Here is a 23,326-nt window from a genome sequence, read left to right as displayed (position 1 = left end):
TTGCCAAAGGCTTGCTACTTCATGTGACCATATGCATTCTGGGGGTCTGATTCAGCTTCCTTTGAAGTCTGTGATAGTCTGCTATTGTCTTGTGTGGCAGTTGGATCAGCCTCATTAAGACAAGCCTAGCCTCTATACTGCATAACGTTTCTCCTTTTGGCTTCCAGTAGACATCTGTATGGAAGGAACAAGGATGTTTCCTTGCTTTTTCATTGTAAATGTGTTTTCCTTTTGCAGCAAATCCAAATGAATGCAAAAGCACTGTAGCTTGCAGATTGTGAACATTCCTTGCCTGGGTCTTGGGACTAGAGAAGTAACGGTGTTACGGAGAAATGCAGAGATCAAACCTGCAAACCTGTGAGCTAGCCCAGCTATATGGAAACTTCCCTCATTTTTGTGCTGCAGCAATAGTAGCAGCTACCACTGCAGCCCTTCCCCAAAGCCCCCTTGTGGTGTGGGACCCCCATCTGCCAGTGGTCATCAGTTCCCAGGTCTTTCTCCCACGGGAAGGAGTCACAGTGCAGAATGATAGGGTTAAATGCTGCTCTAAGGCAGTTCAGGGTACCCCCACGCATCTTTTTAGCTTGCTTGCCATCTTGGGTTTCTTGTCACTTGTCCTTCCTGCTCTTGGTACCCAGAAACCCGTATGTTTGGGCTGCCTAGTGCTCTTTTTTCGTATCTGGTCTTTTGGTCTCATCCAGCAGGGAGAGCATATATACTGAAAAATGGTGGTTTGAAAATTACTGAAGACCTAGACAAATAAATTTCTCTTCTAGTTCACTGGCTGAACCAAATACTGGGTTCAAATGCCAAATCAGCAAAACCAGGTTGTTTCAGATTGCTCAGACTATTTTATTATCAGAGATTTGGTGGGCAAGTTTATTAAAAAAAAAAAAGTGTGGCATACTTGGTCTCAAGGCATCTTTTCAAAATAAAATAAAAAGCCTTGAAATAATTTGATTTTTAAGCAAATGAGAAAAATAAAAGAAATAAGTCTTGATCAGCAAGCCAGTCATCTGAAGAAACTCTTACAGCTCTAGGGAAAGGGTTAAAATCCCTGTGGTGTCTCCACTGACCTCCACATTACACTGAACAGGAATTTGGCCCGAGCTTTCTTTTGGTAGAGAATCTGAGTCAGAAAAGCAGCCTTTGCTCATAGTTCCTTGCTCCTCCCTCTCCTCTCATCCAAGACTTCTCTGGGCCTGTTTCTATACTTAATATTTTAGGTCAACATTAGTAATGTTGAGTTTAACTGGGTTCAAGCAATTCTGTTTTACATTGCATCTTGGAAAGAGAGTCACCCTAAAACTATTAAATGCTTTACATTTTTAAAAAGGTTTCTTTTCAACTGATGGGCTTGTTTTTTCTCAGGAGTTTGGATACTATACAGACTAATGTAATAACATTTGTTTTCACAAGGAAGCATATGTTTAAGCACTGTCTAATGTAGCTGGGTATTTTGAAATCTGTTAATCCACTCTAAAATGCTTGCCTGACCTGTACTTGACTTCGGCTTACAAGAAATTTTATTATGCTAGTACAATCCACATAGCTGTGAGTAAGCAACACCATTTTGGAAAGCTGACCATTTATTGTTCTTCTGATTATCATATCTAGAGCTCTAGAGTTCACAAGTAACAGAATTAGTGTGCAATATCTATTTATTTCTCTTCCTGCAGAAGGAATCAATCAATTCCATAGTCCTCCCAGAACATTTGTAGCTTTAAGTTTTTGTAGGAATATTTGTTTCTTAAGATTCAGCTTGTTCATTGCATTAACCAAAAGATCTTTCTTCTAAGTACCCCATGCACCTGAGGGTGTTCTTTCCATGTGGCATGTGGACTGACTATGATAATAGTGCAGCCTCTAGAATCAGATTCCCTCTGGATGAAATAATAGACTGTGATTGCCAATTCAAACATTCTTCAAGAGCAGCAGTTATTCAGGCTTCTAATTAAAACAAAGCAAAAACATTCACTCTTGTGCTTATATTTGACTAGAAATCTTAGTACGATGCACTACCAAAGCAAAACTGTATTTTTACTTGTATTGTGAATATGTGAACTTGCTAATCAAAAGCTTTTATCACTATGATTGATTAATCAAGCAGTCTTACACTTCCAGGCTTAACAATAAAGTAGAAAGCACAAACTACTTTTGTTTTCTTTGTACAATGAGGAAATATAATATTCTGTCCAGGGGAAAAAAAAATGTTAGTCAAACAAACTTGGTATTAATCCAGGCCTTGCTGTTATTGAAAATACCTCTGCCTCAACTGTCATCTCTGTAAAAGTGGTGGCTAATTAAATGGCTAATTAATTGTAAGACGTGACACTGTAACAGTGTGAATAATAAACCACGATATAGCTTTCTATTTTAAATTCTTAATTGATATAGTATGTCATAAAATCTGAATTTCTTATATTTAATAGCTTGCATTGTAGCATATATTGTACTAAACACATGAGTTTTAGAGTCATCTTTAGGTATAAAACCAAAAGCAAGTTGGCTCAAAAGCTTTGAACTTCCTGCATGTTCCAAGCTTCTGCAATGTCAAGTTTTGAATTTGAGTAGATGATTATTTTGTGGATGATTTTCTGTGTAAGATGGTTGGAAAACTGGAAGGACCCTGTGTTCGAAAAACCTGAAGTTCTAAACCAGTTGCTGGTTATGAACTGTTTGAAAAAATGGATACAAAATGTTCATTTTACTGGTGGCTCTCATTCGTCTTCATGCTTCTTAGTTCAGTGAGAGGTTTAGTGAGTTCAGAATTTTTGAGAAGACAGTGCGTTATTGCACTGGTCCTTAAGCTGCTGAAGGGTATTGGATCTCACTTAAATCTGGACTATAAATTTTGATTCTGGTTTTCAAACGCTAAAAATTCAAGAGTGCATTCAGCTTTTTGATGTATTTTTCATTTACGTCACATTTAGCAATTAACTGTTCAAGCCTCTATATATTACTGGCAGGATGAGTTTCCTTCTGGGTGATGTCAATTTTACATAAATTGATATGAATAGCTGCTTAATTAGAAGGCATGGTGTGTTTTAAAGAACACTTTGAGGATGCAGTATGGTCAAGGCAGAAACTCTTCCCTCATCTTTTACCTTTTCCAATCTTCTCTGTTGGCACTGCTGAGCTCAAATATTTATTCTTTCTTTGCTTTCTTTCAGGGGAAGAGAAAAGTGAAGGTAGCATCAAATAAAAGTTGTCTTATTTTGTGTAAGGGTGGTATGTTGGGAACAGTTATTTATTGCTATTCATTTCACCCTGTGAGTGGCTGCTACAGATTTATAAAATCTACTGATACACTTTAAAGTAGTTATGTACCTTAGCTTTTATATATCAATAAATTTTCCACAGCTGTGGATGCTCAGAAGCACGTCTTGTGAAATCTTTGCATTTTATTAAAAAAAAAAAAGAAGCCATAAAAAAACCCCAAAGAAACTTGTCGACCTCATAGCCAAGTTCTCCTCCAAATACTTCCAGCTGCAGCTAGAGGGATGAGTCATGCTGAAAGCTGAGGAGCTTTTCTAAAAGCCTTTCACTTGGTTCACATGATTTTTATTTTTTTTTTAACTTTACATTCCTGTCTGTTTTCCTTTTCTTAAAAAAAAACAAAAAAAAACTTGAAGGCGAGCCACCCAAGGAAAACCCGTATGAGGATGTGGAGCTGAAAGGCCGTCACACAGGCCGAAAATCCCATCAGCTGTCCGAGAATTCCCTAGATTCTTTGCACAGGATGTGGACATCACAGGACAGGAAATACACATCACCTCCCCAGGTAACAGTGTGATGCACTGGTCTTTCTGTGCTTGAAGGTTATTTAAAACTTTTGCAAAAAAATCAATCATGGCATAGGAGGAAAAGCAGCTGTACTGAATGATAGAGAGTATCTGGAAAAAGACTGTGGTCAAATGCATAAATCGTTGCTGGGAATGCTGTTGTCAGCTGTAGCTCAGCTTCTCAGCGCTGCGCTGCAGAAGCTGATGGCTCTTTGTGCTGGCTACGGCCTGATGAATTTAAGCAGAATCCATCCACCAGTTGTTTGTGAGCTGAATCTGGCCCTAAATTATTTGTATGGCTGCACCTCTTTGTGAATTGCCTGTGTTTGCTGCTGGGTTTTTTAGTAGGGATAGGAGGGGAAAAACTCATCTGCTTAATCTTGCCCATGTGTTACGTGAGGTCTATTGTGACTTTGCGCTTGTGAAGTATGTAGTGTGGCATATTTTACTGTAAAATGGAGAAGGCCAAGTATGCCTCCTCAGTAAATAAATTAATAATAAAATAATCAGAAAAACCAGAGTATCTGCATTTAACAAGGCGGTATAAGTTGTGCTTACAAGCGTAAAGTAGAAGGCCAGGAACTTTGCAGACTTTACATTTTGTGATGAATTTTCCAAAGCAGTCTGTTTTTGCAAATGTTATGAAATGCTGAGTTGCTTTGTCGTTTATGGGATCATTGTGTTCATAAGGAAAAATATAAATTTCATCACCCACTTAATTCTGAGATTCAAAACACCTTTTAAAAGAACTTTGTTTTGCACTGAATCAACAGAAAATTTGCAGTTGAACAAAAGGTCACCACAATTTACATTTTTGTCTTGTAAAGAGACCTAGAACAAAACTGAATACATTTTCTTTCACTTATTTTGTATGCATGTGAGCATCACAGTCCAAGAGACAAAAGAATTATCACCAGGATTCTTAGTATGCACCTATCATGTTACCTGTAAAACAAGAGTGTTTTTAGCAAAGCTACTGAAAAGGGAACAAGTGGAAAGTCATAACCAGGCAGAGTAAGGAGAAACAGAAACTGCAGCTACAAAGATAACCTTGTAGCGAGAAACATACTATGCATAGCAATTATTTTTGCCTCTGCGTGTGTTAACAGGAATTGTGTGGTGTCTAAAGGATCCAATAGGGTGTAGCATTAGGGTAGGAACCATATAGGCCCATAGTAAGATACTATCCACTGTTCTCTGTTTTACACAGGGCGACCAAAGAAAGTACGGATGAAAATGACTTCTGTAAAGTTGCTCAGTAAATAAATACTCTCCGGTATTTTTGCAATAGAGCTATGTTTATTCTGGTCGCTCCTTTTTGAAATGCTGCCTGGAGTTTCCTGCCAGAAGTCAGTCCTGCCATAATTGTGCTGTCATTGTGCTGATACATAAAGCGGAGAGACACTAAGACCAGGTCAACTATGGGTCTGGGTAATTGTCCAATGACCAGAAATAGAAAAGTCGCAATTTCCTGAAGAATGGCAGCTTTGGCAATCATTTATCACCCAGTTTTTCCAGCATAGCAACATAGTTGCATTAGCAACATGACTTTTCAGTCACGGATGATGATAAACAAGATGGAAGAGATCACAAGGTCAGCAGGCTTTTGACAGTCATCTGCAAAAAAGAACTGCTTTCATTAAAGTATAGACTGCTGCAGATTTTTCTGGCATGCTAACCTGTGGTAAGCAGAGACCTCAGAAGTGCTGGCTTGTGGTCATTTTGAATTCCACTCTGTCTTCTCCTTTCCTATTATTTTCAGTTTTTGAAGTCATCATATATAAAAAGAATGTTTATATTGTTGATGTTGATGTACATTGTATTTGTGATGCAAAACCTGTACATAAGGAAACACCTGTGCTTAATCCCAGATCATATGGCGCTGTAATAGGTAAGCCCTCCAAGTAGAATAAATGGGACATTTATTACTGCAGGTTTATAGATCGTAATACTGCTAATATAATATTAGCAAATGCCAATTGACAGCTGTTTGATATAATAGTATTTTTTTCTACATATGCTGGTTAAACTTCTTACAGGGTTTGTGTTTGGGAGGAGGAGGCAGGGACCCAGCCTTGCCAGCCTGCCAGTTAACCTTCCTGAGAGCTGGGCATTGCTGCTCAAAGGACTGCTCCAAAAGAAACCCAGTTTTTTAAAGACAGCTGTTACTTGTTACTTAATCCTGTTGGTGCGATTTTCCCTTCACCCTGCAATGGTAACAATTTCTTGTTTTAAAGGGAGTTCTTTGGGAATACAGGACAAAGCTGTAACCACACCTCTACACATTGGCAGGTCTTAAAACATCTTAACACCATGGAAATACAGCAAGCTTGATTTTCTGCGTTATTTCTCTAGAATAGAATAGCAAGTTCAATATAATTGCTCTTGATTTTCACTACTGCAAGTGAAAGAGATGGATCAATCCCATTGGGTCAGTGTTCTGATGTCAGCCAAGCCTTTAAGTTAGGTTTGAAGGCTCATAAGTTGATATGATATGGGTGCATGGAAATGCACTAAAGCCAAAAGTACTACTGTTTTCTTTGAATTTTGAAGTCTTAGATATTGACCCCATCTCTTCATTTTGACCTTAAACCCTCTCTTTGCACATATCCTGCACAGCAGTGGCTCACCTGGCATGATGTCCTTGTGTAGCCACCACTCACTCACAAGAGCTGCTTCTGCACTAAGTGTTGCTGAGAATGGGAAGAGCTCAAGCTGTTCTTGTTCCTGCAGTTACCTTCAAAGCCCAGCAGCCAGTCTCTGCGCATTGGGAACTGGTCAGAAAGGAAGAGCCACCGCTTACCACGCCTGCCCAAGCGGCACAGCCATGATGACATGCTGCTGCTGGCTCAGCTTGGCATTCCCTCCTCCCCCTCCAGCCTCAACGAGGACAGCCTGAGTACCACAAGTGAGCTGCTCTCTACACGGCGGGCCAGGAGGATCCCAAAGGTACTGGCAGGGTGATAAGGCTTATGCTGAAGATATGTCACCTGTCTGCAAGAGCTTGCAAATTTCTATCTAGCCTTTAGCCACCACTGAAAGCTACTTTTGTATCCTAAAAGAAAATTGAGATCAAAACAGAAACAGTAACTCTCAGGAGCCAAGACATACTCCTTTCTTACATACAGCTGTACTGTGAAAATCCTTTCTCTAGAGGTGGGTAACTCTGCCTTGTCCAAGAGTAGCAGACATCTGATTGCCATCTTTGCACAGAGTTGATTTTAAGTCAGTTCTGTCTTCCACACTTTTCTTTAAGCTCTGTGGGCCAGAGTATTCTTGTGTACCTAACTTTATGAGTTCGAATGTGTGATGGCCAAGCAATTATTATTTATAACATGCAGCAGCATCTGGAGTAGGTTTTTTTTCCTCATCATTTGTTTACCAGTCTCAGGAAAATAACTATTATTGGCCTAATATGTTTCCCTTCATTTACTCACAGTCTGCCCCATCCTGATAACCCTGTTGTCTTGATGGATTTGAAGTAAAAATTAATTTTCCATTTTTCAAGGAGTTTTCCAATTCAAAATGGGATGTGGAAAAAACCTGCCAAACAACAACAAACCCCCCAACAAATCTTTTCTAGTACAGTAGCAACGGGGTGGGGGGGGGTGTGGGTGTGTGTGAGATCTGCCAATATATTTATTTTTGGCTTGTGAACAACCAAAAGTTTGTTCTTTTCTGTTCTTATTAGAGAGAGTATTTTAAAGTATATGGCTGTAAATACTGTGAGTAGAGGGAGATTTTTATGTTCCTGTCAATTAGTCTGAAATTCTGTCTAAGCAGGAAACAAACAAAAAGGAGGAGATTAATCCAACATCCTTAATATTTACTATATTTTTACTTCCTTGGAATATCTTAATTTACTGCACAAATGAGCACAGATCTGTGAAGGAAGTTACAGAGTAACTTACAGAGTAGCTTACTAGCTGGTTTTGAGTAAAACTTGGCAGTTTGGCTGTTAGTTTTGTACCCAACCTTTTTTTTTTAATTTAAGAGGCAGACATTCTCCTTATATGAAATTATCTTTTCAGCATATGAATGTTCATAGTTTTATCATAAATCTTGTGATAATTTCTATTTTTGACCACTCTAACTCCTAGAATCACATTCTAGCACCTGAAAAGGGTTTAAAAAGGTAGGCCATCTCCTTCTGTGCTTATTTGAATGCACTAAAATCTCAGTTCAGAGAGATGCTAAGACATATGTTACTCTTTTATTCAAAATTAGAATATGATCTTAAGGTCCATGAGAGCTTGGCAAAGTTGGATATGGCTAACAGATCACTGTTACTTAGACAATGCAAGTGAAGAGAGAAACAATAGCATAAAGAGGGAGGAATGAGGTGGTAGAGGATAACAGCTACTTTGAATCCTCAGGCTTATTGTGCTTTTATTAAAAATGTCTGCATGATTTTTGAAATTGCGATTTAGGTTTCTGAGTTATTTAATAATTTTAAAAAAATATATCCATAGGTAAAGGAGTGAGATTCAAAATAAGTGATTCAAACAAATGGATTCAATATAAGAGAGATAAAAAATGCACTTTGAAATAGTAGAGGCTTTGTGTGGGGTTCAACTGGCCTGTCATCTGTGGTCAAATTCTTTGTTTGGATAGATTAATTAAGTCTCCTGGCAGAAAAGTATTTGATCTTACTAATTCCTCATTTTCTTATTTTGCAGCTTGTCCAAAGAATCAATTCCATCTACAGTGCAAAAAGAGGAAAAAAACGATTGAAGAAACTTTCTATGTCCAATATTGAGACAGCATCCCTACGAGGTATGACACACGCATCACAGTTCAGTGAATCCATTTGAATGTTACAGGATTAACAGATTCCCTTTCCTCAACACCTACCCCAGATGTGTTGTTCTACCAACAATAACTTAGTGTCTGCAAGAGGAGAAAATAGGGATAAGCTAAAAATAACCAAAATTCTCAGCATTATCCACCCTATTAATTGTGTGATGAGCTGAACTTATCCAGCTCCTTCTTTAGTTTGCTTTTTGAGCAATTTGCATCTCTAAGTTTTGTCCAAAATTCACAGTTTTGACCTTGTAATTCATTCATGCTTTTTCCTGGTGTGTGAATATAACTCACACTGTGCTTCAGACTGCTTCTGGAAAAGCAGGGGCCAAAAAGAAATTAATGTTTGTAGTACGAGTACAGTAGAGCTTTGATGCAAGTACACCTCAGAAATACACCTTGTAACCTTGTTATAAGGTTACTTTTGCATGTTATTGTCACTCAATTTGGTGAGTTCTGGTGATTGAAAATGTTGCCCAGACAGACAAAGCTCATAAGGCTTACTTTGACTTCTCAAATGCTGCACTTTTTTTTTAAAAAAAAAATCTGAAAAAGAAATGGAAGGGTTAAAATCCATTTTCCAGATGGCACATTCACCTCTGTAGCTTAGCATAGATGGAGGTTCAGTCAACTAATTGCTGTAATGGAGAATGAATTTTGCACTTTCATCAAAACGAAGCTCTTATTCTCAAACAAAATTGAAACTTAATCCAAGGAAAAAACAATGTAAAGAGTCATTCAAATTGTTTATTTCAGGATGTTTTAAAACTGAGGAGAGAGCATGTGTGGATCACAAGGTCCAGTGTGAAATATGTTTTTTTCCAGTTTTACCACAGTAAACCAAGTTTATGTTTGCTTTGGTTTTACATTAACTGATTCCTCTATTTCCTCTGCAGATGAGAACAGTGAGAGTGAGAGTGACTCAGATGACAGGTTTAAAGGTAAGGGATCAAGCTTCAATAACTTCAAGTCAGCCACTGTCACAGACCTTATCAACATACATCCTCCTGCTACTGCATGTTGTTCTTGTCCATGGCCTATATTTTCCTTCTTGAACTAAGCTAACTCCATTATTGCAGAGCTCACAAAGTTTCCAACACAGGAGCATGAATGTGAAAAGCAAGGACAAAATGAGCTGTGAGGATCTAACAACGATTTGGCAACTGCATTTTATAATGAAGAACAGCACCTTTGATAGATTTGCTTTGTCAGCCACTTCATAGATGCTGATGTTTTCCAGACTGACTACTGGGTGCAAACTTAGAGGGATGAGATTGGATAAATATGGTCTTTTCTTATTCATACACTGCTTTAAGTGTTTACAACTAGCTGCTGTTGGAGAAAAGATTCTGGTTCTGATCCAGCTTAGCAGTTCTTATACTCTTTTATATGTCTGCAGTCTCCAAATTGTAGAAATTCCTTTATCAGTGCACAGCACCTGCACAAACTCTGCTTGAGCCAGGCCAGAAAATTAGTCCCTCATTTTCAAGAGTCCTGATACACAGAGAGAACTATAAAAAAGTTGGAGGCAGCAACAACAGATTTTATTGCTAAAAACCTATCATGTTGTTAGTAAGGGGGGAAAAAAGGTGCAGAGCTGTCGTTATAAGATAAGGGGCAAGGATTTGTGCCTGTCTACTGCAGATGTCACCTGCTTACTGTTCGTGCAGGAAAACTTTCTGGAAAAAATTGTCTTAGGGAAACATTTGTTCCAGATAGGTAGTGGCAAGACCACCCAAGACAGGCTGTTTGCAACATTGTTCAGTGATGTGTGGAAAAAGTCTCATTGCTCCTTTGTAGACAAGTACCAGCCCAAAAGCACTTTCAGTTCTGTTTCTCTCTATGTCAAAAAAATATAGGGGTTGCTTTTGCTCTGGCCCATGAAAGAAGACAGACAGGGCATGGACTCTCTCTTGTTATTGGGAAGATATTCTGATTTCACTGGAAACTGGGGAGCTTTTTGCCCATTGTTGTGGAATGGAGGATCTTCATTCTGATGGCTCACTCACCAACTGCTCCTACATGGCCTTATAGTTACACTGACACTCTCAGAGCACCTTGAGCCAAAGATCCAGTTGTCACATGTAGCATGACAGGATTCACTGGGTCCCCATCTGTTGGGGTGGGCTCTTTGGTTTCACCTCTTGCGAATATGAAGCACTGGCTGGCAGTGTGGAGCTACCTCAAGGCAGGTAAAGGCAGGTTATTTCTTGGGATTTAGCTTCCTAGCTGCGCAGTCACACTACGATCGAAGTGCTTTATAAAAATAATTTTTAATTTTTGTGTTGTTGAGCCAGTTGTATGACAGCTGGTCATCAAGGGGTTTCCCTTTCCTCCTGTCAATTAATTACTGCTTTGATCAAGTGCTTGTGACATCTTATTTCCCTACCACAAGGGACAGTCTGCCTTTTGCAAACTGTTGGCAGTGTAAGTGAATTTAGCCTTAAGGGATTGACATGTGCTGCTAATAATTAATCTACCATTGCACAGAGATCCTGGTGTGAAGAGGTGGGGAAGAGCATGCAGGAAGCCAGTCTTACTTAGCTGTTTTCATTGATTGTTCTACCAGAACTGGTAATGATGTTACTGACTAGTCCATCATAGACATCTAGCAAAGAGTCTCTGGATCAAGGCACATCTTTGAACCAGGACTGGATGTAACCATGAATCTAAGATTCCCCCTCAATTGAATTGTCACAAGCAAAGCAATCCCACAGGAGTCAATTCACATCCTTTCCCTTTCCCTCCCCCCCCTTCCCCCTTACCCCTTCCTGCTTACCCCTTCCCTCCCCCTGCAGATCATTCCATGGCTTTTATGGACTATGCCTGTGCTGTAGAAAAGAACATACACCTTCAGGGGTTCTGAGCATAAAGCTGGACTATGTAGGGACAGGTCACAGAACTGTTTTTCACCAATGTAAACCAGGTCCAAGTCAGGCCTGAGATGTGTCACCCTGGAGGCCTTAGTCCATTTGCACACCCACATAAGGATTTATAATCTAGTTTTATGTATGAAGAAAAAGCAGGCCTTTGGCAGAGTAACAGCTGAATTGCAAATAATTTCAGTAACTTGGTGTTGCATCACTTCCATGCTTGGAGAGAGTTTTCATTTATGGATGCAATTAGTGAGGGAGACTACAGTATGAAGGTTTGCTTTTGGAAGGAGAACGTGCTTGGAATAATACACTGGCAAACTGAAAGTCCTTTGTGAATGGCTGTGGCTTACACATACACATTACAGTCCCAGGTAATGATCGGTTTCTTTTTTCTTATTTTTTAACCACTAGCTCATACCCAGCGTCTAGTGCACATCCAGTCAATGCTGAAGAGGGCTCCAAGTTATCGAACCCTGGAACTGGAGCTGATTGAATGGCAGGAACGGGAGTTGTTTGAGTATTTTGTGGTAGTGTCACTGAAAAAGAAGCCCTCTAAAAACACTTACCTCCCAGAAGTGACATATCAGTTTCCCAAGGTAAAATAAAAATTTTACGTACATTTCATTCTAAGATCAATAAAGTGAACAAGTGGGAAAATTAATAGAAATCTGTTTTTTAAATGGAGCTAATCATTCAGCTTTCATAATTTTTCCAAAGCGATCTGTTACAAAGTAAAGGACATAGAGAAGGTGGCTGAAAGCTTTCCCTGTTTACAAATTTATCTTTCCATTGCTGGAGAGTTTGGCCTGATGGTAGGTGCTTTAAAGACTGTGTTTAAATTCAGTTGCTAAATATTTTACTTCTAACTCATTTTGGCTTTATTAGGATTTTTTCCAAAACTCTCTGAAGTCTATGGAAAGGCTTTTGCTGATCTATGGCATTTCTCTTGTGCTCTTGCAGCAGAAAGGAATTTCAGTTAAGACTGTGTTTTAAGTAGCCATTGTGCAACAAGGGAGTTTCAGGCAATTTAAAAACAAACAAACAAACAAAAAATCCCCCTAGCAGTGATTATTTCTATTGTAGAAGCATCTATAGCCTGTCCTGGGTTCATGCCTCACTCTGCCAAGCACAAATAAAGAACAAGCTGATGGGCTGTTGCTTTTCAGAGCTCATTAAGTTACTCCCTTTCCTGAGAGGTGCTGTGAAGCTGGCACTAACAGTAACTGACTGAACCTCGATTTTCTTCCCTGCAGCTAGAAAGACCAACTAAGCAAATGCGTGAAGCGGAGGAGCGTCTCAAGGCTATCCCTCAGTTCTGCTTTCCTGATGCCAAGGACTGGCTCCCCGTCTCTGAATACAACAGGTAAGCCCTCTGGTGGGTAAGCCGTCTGGTGCTCCTTTGCTGCACAGTGCTGATGGAGTTCATCTGGAGCAGCCACAGCCTTGTCGATGCCCAATTAAGGAAGTAGCAGTTTGAGTCTTGGCCACCTCAGGCTCAAGCAGCTGTATTTAATTTTTTTTTTAAAGTTCTGTATTATTTTCCTTCCCTACTCTGCCTGGCTCACAGGCCTGTGTGGCTGAGGGTAAAAGGTCTGAAGGTTCCTCTCAGTGCTAAAACCAAAGCATAAATGGAAGTATTTAAAATAAAATTTAAAAAGGACAGGGCCCTGCCCACCACCTGCCATCATCATTTACCTTAGAACACTTGTCTAACATTGCAGGACACCTCTTAATTTGGCTCAAAGTAATGCTGTTCTGAGAACTTTTTTGGAACCAAGCTCTATGCCAGCAGAGGAGACCTACCTTCCTTCCCTCGGAGATGAATGACTACAGAAGAAGGGCATGGGAAGGGAGAGCCAGGCTTGCATTTTCTTTTAATTCAAAAGAAACCTCAAAAAGTGGATATTTGGGTTTTTTCTCTGCATTGATGTGTCAGAACTTGTTGATCTGAAGGTGTGGAAGTAGTAGAATAGGTGGAAGGGATAGAGTCATAGAATGGTTTGTGTTGGAAGGGACTTTTAGAGGTCATCTAGTCCAATCCCTGCTGCAGGGAGCAGGGGCTTCTTCAACTAGAGCAGGTTGCTCAGAGCCCCGTCCAACCTGGCCTTGAATGTTTCCAGGGATGGGGCATCTACCACCTCTCTGGGCAACCTGGTCCAGTGTTTCATCACCCTCATCATAAAGCATTTCTTCCTTATATCTAGTCTGAATCCACCCTCTTTGAGTTTAAAACCATTACTCTCTGTCCTATTGCTACAAGCTCTGCTACAAAGTCTGTCCCCATCTTTCTTATAAGCCCCCTTTAAGTACTGAAAGGCCACAATAAGGTGTCCCTGGAGCCCTCTCTTCTCCAGGCTGAACAAGCCCAACTCTCTCAGCCTGTTCCCACAGGAAAGGTGTTCCATCCCTCTGATCATTCTTGCGGCCCTCCTCTGGACCCGCTCCAACAGGTCCATGTCTTTCCTGTGCTGAGGGCCACAGAGCTGGATGCAGCACTCCAGGTGGGGCCTTCCAATATTCCCCTAGAATATGAGATGGCTTTTTAAGATGCCTGGTCTGAGACGTGTAAATGAAGTAAGGCCTGTTCAGAGTGTGTCTAGAGGGACTTTCAATGATGGTAAGGAACTAGCATTCACCTGCAGGAATTACTGTAGCCAAGAATATGTATGGAACTTTTCATTGGCTTATGTGAGGCAGATGCAACTGCCTTACATCATGTTATATTCTGTATTGCTTGGCTTTATTATTCAGTATGTGGAAGCACCTGAATAGTCAGTTATTGAAAACACTGAAGAAGAAGTGGACAACTGTGTGGGCAACATTGGTATGAGAAGCACACAGCCCTGCCTACACCACATTTCACCTCTTTTGCTGCTGCTCTCCTAGACAGACCTTTCATGAGCCCACGTTTGTGAAATAAGATATCCCTCCATTATACAGCTATAATTATATATACCCTGGTATTCCAGCACAAAGGAGAAGTGTTTTATATAATACCATTTAAAACTTGCAAAGCAGTCAGGAATGGTTCTCAGTCCAGACACAAATTCACAGATCCATCCTGTTACCTGTGCTATAATTATAGCCTTAAACTATTGTTTTACTTCTCTGACACAAATGGTACTTATCCTAGACACAGATATAAAATGAGCTGGATTTTGGAGAAATGTGTTTTTTCTGGATTAGAAAATGATTTTTCTACTCTTAGGGAATATCTAAGGTTCTTCCTTTAAGAACAAAGCACAGTCCAAAGACAGGATCTAACTAAAAGGTAAGGGAGATACAGCCTCTGAACATTGCTCTCAAAATCTGATTCTTGTGTTCCTTCTGCAGTACCAAGGGACTGCCATGTCACTGAAATTCAGCACCCATCTCTTATTATAATAAGATAGCTAGGTTGTCCACAACTGTGCAGATATTTTTTTCTCTAGTACTGATGGAATTTGGCCACAGAGTATGTCCAGATCATGGGCAAAGGGAGAGAAGACCCTCCAGTGGGTATAATCTCTCACTGGATAAGGCAGTATCCCTTTCTAAATGATCTACATCGTAGCTATTGATGGTAAGATCTGGGCCATTTATTTTCTTCTAGTGAGACCTTCTCTTTCATGCTGACTGGGGAAGATGGGAGCCGGCGGTTTGGTTATTGCAGAAGGCTGCTGGTAAGTACATCACCTTCACCTCAAAATGCAGAATTCTGTTAGTATCTCAGAAGTACGGTCTGAACTTTGAGGGTATCTTTCATGGTTTTAAAAGAAAACTAAATTGCTCGCTCTGAAATTTGGAACTGTAAGGAGCTCAAGTAAAATAAGAATTTGTAATGGCTGTCTCAATCTAATAGATCCCAAGTCTTGTAGGAAATTCATAAGAATGTGGAAAGTTTCTCGTGAGCACTTACTTTTAAAATTCTTTATATTACATGCTTTCAAGCAGAATCAGAAATACTACAACACTGCAAACAAAGGCAAATATGGTATTTCTAAACATTTGTGAGTAGCATTTATTTCTTGCATAGCTGCTTACATCTCCAAATGCACTGCCTAATCGATCTGCAGCAGGTCCATGATGTAGGTAAATAAGCCACCCTGTCGAGTAGGAGGGCAACAACGGTGAAGAGCAGGCCACTAACACCATTGGTTCAGGACCATGCAATAAGTTGATGCCAGCATTGGGAAGTCTACATTCTCAGGATACTTTTCAGTCCTCATGACCGGGGTGGTCAACAGGTGGTGTGGCGACCCGGCTCAGCCTACTACACAGTTTTGTCTTATCACCTGGAAAATCACTGGTCACCTGCTAAATTGAGAGCATGGCAGAGAGACAGAGAGAGTGAAAGAGAGAGAGAGAGAGAGTGTGTGTGTGTGTGTGTGTGTTGGGGAGGGTAGGGAGGAAACTGCACAAAGGCTTGCAAAGTGTATTAAGGCAGGTGAAGCACAGTGCAAACAGGGATTTTGCCGTCCATCCCACAGATCTGACTGGATAGCAGCAAAGCATACCATGGCACCAGCCTATGTTCATCACCTCTCAGATGGGTTTGGAGCTGGTTGTGAGTGACTAGGCAGGGAGCCATGGCTCCTGTGCTGTTCACATGACAGTTGCCTGCACATTTTTTGAGGGCTTATATGGATATTGGTTGCTGCAGGAGCATTTTGCATACTCTCTGTGCAAAATGAACATCTGCAGCAGCATTGCAAACTTGTAAATAGATATCCCTTATCTAAGAGAAAGGGACACTGTCGCTTTCCCCCTCCTTCCCTCTCTGGTATGATTCCCATCTTTCCAAGCAGGGAACACCTGCCTTCAGTAGCTTTCAGTGGCTTCCAGTAGACAGAGCAACTCGCTGTCATTAGAACAGCTTCCTCCATCTTTCACACTGGCTGTACCTCACCCTGCTCTTACCCTGCTCTTTGTCTGTGGCAAAGCTCCTTGCCGTGCAGACGGCAGATGCTCTGTCTGGGAGGTATTGCTGTCTGTGGTTCCTCTATTTGTAAGAAGTTTTGTTTAAATTAACATAACAGAAAACTTGTTTATCAGTTCTGTGGGCGGTATTTGCCATAGGTAGCATCACAGAGACTTGCTTACTCTGTGTAACACAGTATAAGTGTGGGCCACAACAAAGTTTATATGTGGAAAGGAAATGTCAAATGAAGGCTTGTTGCAGTAAATCTAGGGCTGGTCAGGGGATGATTCAGAGATAAACAAGTGGAGCACCTAGAAGGTATCCTTGCTGGTGTAAATGATCATAACAAGATGTAGGGCAGCAGCACAATTCAATTCCTTTTTTATGTGTTGTCATCTAAAAGGATAATAAGGTATATTGGAAAAAAATAACAAAACCTCAGAAAATGCTGGCTAGAATTAAATTATGGATTGTTTCAACCTTAGCAGGTAAAGTGATTTAAGACTTTTATATTTCTGGGGATGTTAGCAAGTTTGGAATCATGTACAGAGCTTATGTTTGTGAAATGCAAAACAGTTGATCCTGGACTAGGCTGACACTGAAATAATCAGTCACAATAAAAAAGTTGTGTACACAGGAACGTTGAATTAATTTGTCAATGAAGGATTAATGTAGGCTTTTTTTACTCACTTAAGGCTCAGTGAAATCCACCCTACGTTAAAAATAGAACGCTGAATTTCAGCTGGTGCAGAAGGTAGGTTAGCATAGTAGGAAATACAGGGAACAGAATTAAACCAATACTACACACTTTTATATAAATGGTGTTTGGAGGCAGTATTGGAGATTGTTTGTATCTGCCATTGGCTAGGGCAAAGATCAATCAACCAAATAGCAAGAAAATTTTTTAAAAGGGAAAGTAAGTACTGTCTTGCTAAATCTAATAATTATGAAGACAGTTGTAAAGCTGATCCGCTGCTGCCCTGAGTGATCACTTAATTCAGGATGTTTCATCTGTTTCCAAAACCCGACATGAGACCTGACGTGTCTCATCTCACTGGTACAGCCTACCCTGCGGACGAGAGTGGAGTGGTACCAATGTACTTTACCAGCTTGTCCCTTTCTGGGGCAAATCCTGCTGTGCTTTCTGAGAGCAAAACTGGCACAGTCTGGACTTAGAAAGAAGAGGATTTTGGAAGGTGCAGAGAAACATCTCAGTGTTCCTCTATCTGGGGAAATGGCAAAAGCAAAAGAGGTCTGCTGTTATTGGATCCTGCAACCTCTTTCTGTCCTGCTGGGAGAAATGGTGGAATTGGGGTAGTTACCTGAAGTGCCTTCTCCATAGGGTTCAGCTGTGCTCACAATTTTTTTGTCAACAGACAATTTCTTGTCCCCTGCAAATGTCAGTGCCTGGGTGGAACAGCCTCACTGATGTGTACCTCAGTGTGATATTTCTATTTGCAGTCACATGCATATTTTCTTATTTTATATATGCAAATACAGAGTTTGTACAGGCAACAAGGAGGAGTTAAATTCTGCAGGCACTGTTTATATGCCAGAGGCTTGGGCTTTAAAGCAGATTTTTGTATTTGGGTGTCCAATTTCCTGAGCAGTTTCTGAAAGCTTCAATCAGAGTGGCTCTGATGTCCAGGAGTGCACAGCATCTCCTTCAGTTAGTCCCATTCCTGACCCACAAGTTCTGTTGAATGCAATAACCATAATTAGGGAGCTACATGTGGTTTTTGGCAAACATTACATAAGAGAAAGGTGGGGCCATACTGTGTAATATAGAACTGTAAGAAAACCCTAAAATCATTACAAACTACTCTGCTTCAAGACAAGCCAGCTGCTGTGAAGCCAGTTCCTTAGAAATATTGCCCAGCTGTCCTAGCGAGGGATGCTCTTGTAATACCCAGTGAGCAGTGTCCCACACCTTCTATAGCATTTGGCAGTCCTCAGCAGCAGGCTCAATGGCTGGATGGGCCAGCCAGCCTGATCCTGTGAGGATGGCTATCTGTGTCTGCCGGGAGGTTGGTGTTATGGTTCCTTTGTCTATGAAAAAATTACTTTTTGTCAGCGTTGTTCTCCTTTGGCATGTCGTGATACAAAGTGCTCCACTATTCCTTTTCAGCCTTCAGATTTCAGATTCTTCCAGACCCCTCTTTTTTTGGGGTTTGTGCTAAAACCCTGCCAAAACTACCTCAAGGGATACAGTGACAATTATGTTCTGTTTGAACTACAGATCCTGCACAGTATCCCCTTTAAATGTATTTATATTGTTTTGTTTCATTTTGGAACAGGAATAGAATGGAATGTAACCTATTGTACCACAGCAAACAATCTGCACTTCCATAGATAGCACAAAGTTTTCCAGTTACATCTTGCTACCTTCAAGGCAACCGTGTAACAGCTTTCCTAGTGACTTGATGTGAGAAGTATGCATCTTCATATAAAAGGAAATAAGCCAAAATATAGTAGAGATATTAACTCTTACTACTATCCATTTTACTGCAAATAAGACACTTTTCTTTAATAACTCAGATTAATTTAACTTTATGTTCTACACTAATTAATCCAGCAACTTGCTAGGCTCTTTTCTAGAGCTGTTCTTGGGCTGTGGCTCTGCGATACGCACATGTCAGCAGCAGGGATGATTTCAGCAGTTTCTGCCGAGGGCTTAGCCTCACCTGGCCAGTCATGGCCCTCTCCAGTGGACATTACAATGCCCCTGATGCTACGGGGCAGCAACCTGGGCAGGGGCAGAAAGAAGAGCAGAAGCACAGGGACAGCAGGGGCACGCAGTGGGGAAGGAACAGGTGTAAAGCCGCTGTAACATGAATCTGAGTGTACCTTGTAAAATACAGATTTTTAATTTAGTTTAGTGTATAATTTCATTTTATTAATTCCCTTGATTGTTAAAAAATTGCTTTCTAAAGTGTGTAAGTGAAGTCTTAACTCTTCGCTATCTGTGCAGCCCCATAGGCTTGTGCCCAGTAAAAGCACAGTGGATGTACAACGATCACAGTGGTGAAAGCAGGGCCCTTCTCAGTGGGTTTCTGCTGACAGAGCCTCAGCTGCAAGATCCACCAGTGCTGGAAAATCTGCAAAACTTTCCTTACTGGGAGGCCATGAACAGTCTCTGCAGCCAAGAAAAAAGGGTGTAGACAGCCAGAGAGACACCAGGCCTGTATCCTTTGGGAGATGCTTGGATCCAGGGCAGCTCCTCAGCAGCCTGGGCTGTCAGTGGCCTTACGGCTGGGATCCACAGCTGTGCCAGCCCCTGTCCCAGGGGACAGTCATGGCATGAACACTGCTGTTTTATGGGATCTTCACAAGCATCTTGGGCTTTACTGCCATGGGAGTTGCTGCTAGTTCTAGCTAGTGGGGCAATACTGGAGTATAAAATACTGCATCCTCAAAACAATATCCTGCAGTTCGTTGCCACAGTTGGCAACTGATTCATGGGAACAGTAGGAGACACATTTCTATCATATAGGGCAGACATCTGAGAAGATCCAGCTCTCAGAGCAGAAAGCTTGACAATGTCAGGATTTCTTGGCTGGTAACTTTGTACTTGCAGAAGTAATATGAAAACTTGCGGGGTCTGTTTCACTCTATCCTACCTCTCTCTTCCCTCTCATATAAAGAAAGCTCCTCTAGCACTTTTCTAGGCTAAGACAAGCCAGCCCCAGGAGTCAGTGGAGGAGCAGATGCCTGAAAATGAAGGGTGTACACTAAAACATGGAACACAGTCGTTAGGTGGGATTAGTTCATTCTGCATTTGCTGGGGCAGGAGAGGGGAATTTGTTACACTGTGAAAGCAACTTTTGTGGGATGCAGACTAATGTTTATGGAACTGAAAAAAGCTCATTGGAAAACCTTTTCTTCCCTCTGCCTTCTTCCCTCCATCCTACCCTCCCCCAAGCACCTTTGACAGCCCTGTGCACATTGGGTGCTCTGGCATTAAAAGTTAATGTTTCATATAAAACAAGAAGACTTTAAGATAAGCTTTTGGATTTAAAACACCCAGTTTTCTCATGTTCTGAATTTGGATTGGCCCTAATAAGGAATCAAGAGCTGCTGCAGAAGCTGGCTTGTGACTGACTTATTAATTTTAGACTCCCAAAGATTGGATTGTTTTGACTCCTGATACCATTAAGGACACATCCCTGTTTCTGGATATGTTGGCTCGCTGGTGAAGCTAGGGCTTGTGTGGCCAGGTTTGTGAGGCTGTGATTGTGATCTGATCTGACACAATAACCTGATTTCTGCAAACCTAGCTCTCAGTGTCTATATTTGTAGGTCTGTCATGCTTTAAATTAAGCCAGCAACAAAACAGCAGACTTCCCAAGAAGGAGCCTTGCTGGGTTTTCAGTATGTCTCTCTCTTGCTGAAACTGCCAAGCCTTACCTGGTATATGCAGAAAAATGTTCATGGGAAGGTCCTGTATCTTCTTGGTGTCATCCATTCAAGCTACACACCCCATCAGCTTGTGTGTGGCTCTAATATAACTGAGCAGGAGAAATGTGCTGGGAGGTTATTCAGGAATACCATATTTCCCTCTTTAATATTTGGATTGAATCTGCATCTTTCCCTGTTCCAAGATCAAGACAGTCCTAGAGCCAGGTAGGATTAAAATAGTGTCCTTTTCACTCTCCTGCAGAAGGGAGTAAACGTTACACAATGTGTGTGTGAAAATGGCATTTGCATTGTCATTTAAATATTTTTATGTACTATCTCTGTTATATGATTATTGCTTTAATTACAGCTAATTGCAATTGAAGCATCTACAGTTCTGGTCTTGAAGGGAGCCCAGGGTGTTAGAGGCTTATGCAGAATTCATGCATGTGCTTTGCAAAGGCCTCTTTCTTCAGACAACTCAGCTGCTGCTGTGCATTTGTGATGGTCCTTTTTCACCTGGCCTTGGGTCAGCCCTTACTGCTTCCTCTAGTTTTCCTAATAATGCTTTATGGGGAATTATTTAGAAGATTTCAGTCCTGTCCCATTTTGGGAGGAAGGAGCACAGCCCTTCGGGTTGATGCTAGTCTGTTTCTTGCTGCACTCCTGCTTCTTTGAGATGGCAGATAGGACTATGGTGCATGTTTCTCCTTCTTGCTGTTTGGTAGGTGTGTTTTTGCTGCCTTTCCTCTCCACACAGTGTATCTTCAGGTAGATGGGAGAAGCTGGGAGGAGAAGCACAGGAGGAAAACTGTTGTGTTTGGTTTCCACTGCTTTGGTTCCTCTGATTTCAACATGCTGCGACTAGCATTCCCCAGTTATTTCTAGGGCTGTGAAACCAGGAACTTTCCTGACAAGCCACAGCATCCCTAGTATCTTAAAAACCTAAACTACTGAGTTATGTGTCTGAATTGCTGGCGAGTATGCACATTGCAGGGACAGCCTGCCTTGCTTTGAAAGCAGGCATGTGCAGTGTGTGAGAGACTCTCAGTGCTGTGCCAGACTGGGAGATCATCTCTGAAGGCTCCCCTAGATTTCAAGCATGTGGACAGGGGGGTGTGATTTTGAAGAGAAAAACAGCAAGCTTATTCTTTGGAGCAAAAGCCTCCTGTTTCTCCTGCCAAAACAGGTTTTGGAGGGGGCTTTAGTCAGTAAACTACAGATTAAACTCACTGTAAAAAAGACTGAGCCACTTGTGGACCAGCCCTGATGCAGATCTCAGCTCCCCCATCTCGTAGCCAAGTTCTTGTCTGTTTATGTTCATCCTCTTGGGAAACTGTCTTGTAATCAACAAAACTCATTAGCATTTTCGTTTGTGATACTGGACTGAGGCTGAAAATGTCCTGAACACCATGAAAACAGATTGAAAACAAACTGAAAAGAAATCAAAGCCAAAACATCATCCCCTCTATCCCTCATCTTCCAGGAGTGCAGTGCATCAGGGCAGAGTCACTCAGATGCCTCTCGGCTGTGCTGCTTTACCATGCAGTTTCCCTGAACTGGACCTATTCATTATGTGGAAGAGTGAGCCTTGGAGGACATTACTCCAAGGGTTTGTAGCTACCTTGTAGAGCACAGCCTGCAACTTGGAAGCACTTTCTTCTGGGAAGAGAGGAGGTTAAATGAGTACTGTTGGCCAGACCCAGTGCCCAAGACTCCCCTAGTGAAGACAGATGGGCCCAGGCAGAGAAGGGAGGAGTGTCATGTCCCATATGATGTTTTTCTGGGAAAGAAGCAAACTAAAGCACAATAAGCAGGTGGTCTAGATCCATCTTTGAGGCGTAAACTAACAGCTGAGAGGGGAGGTTATGTGAAGAGTTGCCAGTGTTAGAAATTTGAGAAGTCCTGCCCCTCAGAATGGCTCTGCCTGAGGCTTTTGCTTGCTGCCTCGTACAGATGATTTGTACACATCTGGGAGGCTGTGCTGTTTGCAAGAAAAAGTCTCTGAAATAACAGAAAAGGATGTCCTATACAATGAGTGCAAGGAGGGAAGAATCCCAGCTCTGAGAGACATGTAGCCTTTAAGACATTTGAAAGCAATGATATTTCATAAAGAAGACTCTTTGAGTAAGTGCTAAGCAGTTATTGTTTCTGGTATTATAGATGACCCAGGAATGTGATGTTTTTACTGGCACTCAGTGAGGCAGCTCTTGGTTGGGAGCTATCCAAGACTCCTGGCATGGCTTCAGCATTCCTGCAGATTTGACACAATGATTTTAACCAAAATCCCACATGCTTGATATAATCACTCAGTGCCTTTAGAAAGGGTTTTATACCTAATATGGACAAAAAAGGGCTCTGCTTTTTCAGAGATGTGACGTGTAGTGAGCAGGTTTGATCCAGAAATAGAATCATCTGTATTCACTTAGCTTTGGTATTTTTTGTGGTCTTTATTATAACAGGCAGGCACCTGCTGACTGTCCAAGTCTAGATTGCAATATTCAGATTTAAAAAGCACAGCTACCCCTCAGTTTCCCTTGATTGACATCTGTGTGGTATGTGAATGT

General features: G+C 41.2%; 1 protein-coding gene across 7 annotated transcripts in view; it reads left to right on the top strand.

The window, feature by feature from the left end:
- Positions 1-23,326, top strand: part of DENND2B (DENN domain containing 2B) — a 185,394-nt gene that overhangs the window by 129,757 nt on the left and 32,311 nt on the right. For all 7 annotated transcript variants that reach the window (XM_075094768.1, XM_075094765.1, XM_075094761.1 and 4 more), the window contains 7 exons: positions 3,636-3,784; positions 6,519-6,734; positions 8,465-8,561; positions 9,485-9,529; positions 11,876-12,060; positions 12,718-12,827; positions 15,057-15,126. In XM_075094768.1, coding sequence (XP_074950869.1) covers positions 3,636-3,784; positions 6,519-6,734; positions 8,465-8,561; positions 9,485-9,529; positions 11,876-12,060; positions 12,718-12,827; positions 15,057-15,126 — 872 coding nt within the window. The remainder of the gene's footprint in view (positions 1-3,635; positions 3,785-6,518; positions 6,735-8,464; positions 8,562-9,484; positions 9,530-11,875; positions 12,061-12,717; positions 12,828-15,056; positions 15,127-23,326) is intronic.

Source organism: Phalacrocorax aristotelis, chromosome 5, assembly GCF_949628215.1.
Source record: "Phalacrocorax aristotelis chromosome 5, bGulAri2.1, whole genome shotgun sequence".
NCBI classification, from domain to species: domain Eukaryota; kingdom Metazoa; phylum Chordata; class Aves; order Suliformes; family Phalacrocoracidae; genus Phalacrocorax; species Phalacrocorax aristotelis.
Note: the sequence above shows the minus strand (reverse complement) of the source record. Positions and strands in the feature narration are given on the sequence as shown.